The 4,222-nt window shown below is 36.5% G+C and overlaps 1 protein-coding gene across 1 annotated transcript; it reads right to left on the bottom strand.

Annotated features, from left to right (window-relative positions):
• Nucleotides 1-810: 810 nt before the first annotated feature.
• Nucleotides 811-4,005, bottom strand: LOC107750790 (natterin-like protein). Its single transcript, XM_016566309.1, has 2 exons — nucleotides 3,958-4,005; nucleotides 811-1,850 (listed from the first exon to the last, which is right to left on the bottom strand). Exon 2 carries the CDS (start codon nucleotides 1,835-1,837, stop codon nucleotides 893-895), a length of 945 nt encoding a protein of 314 aa, XP_016421795.1. The 5' UTR covers nucleotides 1,838-1,850; nucleotides 3,958-4,005; the 3' UTR covers nucleotides 811-892.
• Nucleotides 4,006-4,222: the final 217 nt, after the last annotated feature.

Here is a 4,222-nt window from a genome sequence, read left to right as displayed (position 1 = left end):
AAAATTACTGTGAATTCACATTGCACTTAAAAGAAAAAAAAAGTTTTATGAAATCCATTAAATGCTATTAAGTGCAAGTTCATGTGTTTTCCCACATAATGATATGGGGGTCGATCTATTCGGGTTTAATATTCTGTTGGGATTTAAAGGGTTTCTATTTGTCTGAGTTTTGTTGGTTATCAGTGCGCTGAAGAGTAGAGCCTGTGTTCAAGTCGTGGAGCAGAGAAATACTGATGTTCTGCTGCATGTCACTTTTTATTTATATTTCATGAAATTGCTCAACCTGAACCTGGTTTCCACTTGTTTGGTTCTAAAAATCTGGATGAAATGTGTATGATGGCATAAATTTCTACATGGAGACATTGGTGTGCTAAATTAGTATAGATTAGTAATGTTTTCCTCACAGCAGGACGTACAGGAAACAGAAAATTGATACCATTGTTTATTTAATGAAATGTAATCCTTTTATTAAATGTCAGATTAAACACATTTGAAAGTCTTACATGATCAAGTAAATTATATAATTTGTTTCTAGAGATTATATTAAAGTGATTACACAACGTATAAGATATATGAATGTTGCTGTATTGAAGTCATAAAACATAATTTCAAGAATAACAGTGTTGAAATAACATATATATCCCCAAAACACACAGGAAAATTATGATTAAATGTAAAGTAATTGATATTCTAAAGATTATATTAAAGCGATTACACAGAGTATACGCTATATGAATGTCTCTGTAATAAAATCATAAAATATTATTTCAAGAATAATGCTGAATATATATTTTCCCTGAAAACCCCTGAAATTATATGTAGAATAACTGATACATAAAATCAGTAGGAAAATGAAAGAATGTATGTGTTGCATGTATAATTTGCCTTAACATTACAGATCAGATTCTTTAGTATTCACTTTGATATCAGTGTAAGTGATGCCTTTGTATTGGCCATTGGTTTCATACTGTAGCACACTGCCGTTCTTGCAAGTGATCTTCAGTGTGCCTGTGTAAGGCAGGTCAAACGCGGCTCTGCCGATGGTGATGTCAACCTCCACCTTCTTTTTAGGCGGTACGTCAAAAGGGAAGGTCAGAGTTTCGGTTCTCTCATCGGTGTGCTCATGACCATAACTGCTTTCTGTTCCAACGCTGACACTGAATCCTGTAGAAAGATCTACAATCCCTGGAATCCCTGCCTTCACTTCCACACTAAATGTTGCTGTAAAGCTGTTACTCATGGACCATGAGGATGTTTTGGTCACTTTCTTTGAAGTTTCGACTGTTTGCTGTTGGTTAGCGGAGGTGTCATTTGTGTAAGTCATGGATTTGATCTCTTCCACTGCCACCTTTGGTATTAGTTGGTGGAGAGTGGGATAGTTGACATTGGTGAGAACTGTTGTTTGAACTGCATTGAGAAACATGAATCCTATGCGGGTAATACCTGCACCAGCTCCTCCCTCAACTCCCAGACAAAACCCAGAGCCGACATCCATGGGATGTTCTGTTGGTAGTGAGTGTTTGGTCATTTTTGCAAAAAATTCTCCACCTTGGTTGGTCTTGAATTTGATGGCTCCAAGGCGTTTTTCTCCATTGCCCCACAGGGACAGTGAGGTGAAACACTCACCAGACTTGAATGCATACTCTTTATACCGTCCGGCTGGTTGTCCAAAGGTTTCACTTCTGCCATCTGAAAGCCAAACCTTGACAGCCTTCACCTGGCATTCTCCCAGCCACACCCCAATCTTCTCTAAATTGGCACCATTCTTCTCACCTGTAAATGAAAATGAAGCACCTCCTTCACAACCAAATTTTTGCACAGTTGTTGGTTCGGACATCTTTAAAGTGGATCTGGAAATTAGATCACAGAAGAACATTCAAATTAACATCAGATATAAATCAAGTGCATTAATTAATTATCAGTGCTGGGAAGGTTACTTTTAAAATGTATTTCAATACAGATTACAAAATACATGCTTTAAAAGGTAATCAGTAATGTATTTCATTAGATTACTCAGGTTTAGTAGCTTAATCTAAATACTTTAGAATACTTTGAAATACTTAAGCTGTACACAAAGGAACATATTAATGTCTTGTTTTTATGTTTTCCAGCTCTAAATAAAAGTGACATCTACCAGTCATAAGATTTGCGTTTTCCTTCAGTTCAGTTTTCCACAGCATTACTATGAACAACAAAAAAATGTTGTGTGGCCATTCAACTGAGACTGCGTTACTGTCAGTTACGGAAGCCTTGCGAATGGCAAAAGCTTATTCCATATCATCAGTTCTTACTCTGCTGGATCTATCTGCTGCTTTTGACACTGTCTCAAAATCAAAAGGCTCAAAATCACTTTCCAGAACATTCTCGTTCACCGTTCCTGGCTGGTGGAATGATCTTCCCACTCCTATCCGGAATGCTGAATCCCTGACAATTTTCAAGCGACAGCTGAAATCTCATCTCTTTAAACGCTACTTGACTTCATCTTAGAAATTTTTTTAATTTTTTCTCTTTATTTATTCCTTCCCTTTTCTAGCTTGTACTTATTTGAACAATGCCTAAAACTTGGTATTTCAAGCACTTCCTGTGTCTGTTTGCCTCTTTAAGAAGAATCGCTTTATGTATTCCCCAATTGTAAGTCACTTTGGATAAAAGCGTCGGCAAAATGACAAAATGTAATGTAAATGTAAAGTCCTTATGGAAACGGCTGCGTGATTTTGGTTCTGGAACGGACTTTCTGACAACAATGAATGGGATTCCGTGCTGTTTCATGCTCCATTCCAAGCTTCAAAACGAATCCAAACACACCAAACATAACAAAAGTAGCCAAAACAACTGGCACAGTTCTCCAAGTTATACAATAGATTCGTTTAATGAATGGACCAAACTTTGCTTTTGGGAAACACATCCCAGATCTATGGGACATTCTACCAGAAATGTACATGATCTGTCCTTGACTTGTTACAGTGAATAAAAAGTATTACATCCAAAAAATGTCTAAAACTGACTGATGGTTGATTTCTGTGAGTTGTTCTGTAAAGGAATATGTCATTCATTAGGTTCTCAGATATTTTTTAATTTATTAAAAACACTTTTGAAAATTACAAATCCTGTCCTTGTCCTTGTCCTCAGCCAAATTTGACCTACAGTTTTCATAGTTTTGTTATGCTAAAAAAACTGTTATTTAGAAAAAAACTCAATCAATAACAAGTTTATGTTGTTATCATTCACATCAACTGATTAAAAACATGAAATTATACATAAATTATACAAATAAATACTATTTTATAACTGTCCCCATGTTTTCGGTCAGTCCTGTCAACATAAAATGTGTGTAATGCACCTTTTACTGAATTCCTTGATTGCATGTTAACAGTTTTTATGCTAGCATGCTAGCAGGTTGAGTAATGGCAGTTTAAAATGGCCGACTGTCAGGCCCTGTCACATCAGGTCCTGTCACATCCCTGTGTGTGAGGGCCTGACAGTCCTGTTAACTGGAGAAAATTTTTCAAAGATCAAGAACAACTTCCCTCAAGATGCTTTTTCAGATTAGACGTTGAATCCTTCATGCTGATAGAAGTTTTGTTGCAGGTAGGCATTGCATTGCGTTGAGATGTTACGTCCTTTTTCAGTTGCCTTATTGGTTAAAATCCCCAAACTTAAATATTAAATTAAGAAATGAAAATTCAAAGTAATCACTTTGGTAATCTAAAATACTTTTCGGAAGTAACTGTAATTTGATTACCACCTATTTGAAATGTAATTATAACGAAATACAGTTACTCATATTCTGTATTTTAAATACGTAAATCCATTACATGTATTTCGTTACTCCCCAGCCCTGTTAATTATCCCTGGAAGACACAGGGCCCAATTGTATAATTATAAGCTTCTACAAAGTATCAAGTTGTTTGATACACAAATTACATTTTAAGTGCCCATTACTAGAAATATACTCACATAGATGACTGTAGTCTGATGAACTTTTTCTTAAGATCAGCTCGCCTGGTGAAAGCCAGAAAAGTGAGATGGTTTTGAACAGGTTGCTGCTTAAATAGAGCTCCAAAGGAGGCAGGAGGTGTGGTTAAAGGTGGGGTAAGCGATTTCTGGTAGCCAATGTTGACATTTGAAATCACCAAAACAAACACAACGCCCCTACCCCAAAAGGGTCTCGCCCCTATTTTGATAGCTCCGCCCCACATATACGTACGCAACCCAGGCAACG

The sequence above is a fragment of the Sinocyclocheilus rhinocerous genome, unplaced genomic scaffold (genome assembly GCF_001515625.1).
Source record: "Sinocyclocheilus rhinocerous isolate Xijiao unplaced genomic scaffold, SAMN03320098_v1.1 scaffold1564, whole genome shotgun sequence".
Lineage (NCBI taxonomy): Eukaryota > Metazoa > Chordata > Actinopteri > Cypriniformes > Cyprinidae > Sinocyclocheilus > Sinocyclocheilus rhinocerous.
Note: the sequence above shows the minus strand (reverse complement) of the source record. Positions and strands in the feature narration are given on the sequence as shown.

Bases quoted from the DNA above. Each gene is read 5' to 3' on its own strand.
- LOC107750790 (XM_016566309.1), bottom strand. From the start codon at position 1,837: ATGTCCGAACCAACAACTGTGCAAAAATTTGGTTGTGAAGGAGGTGCT.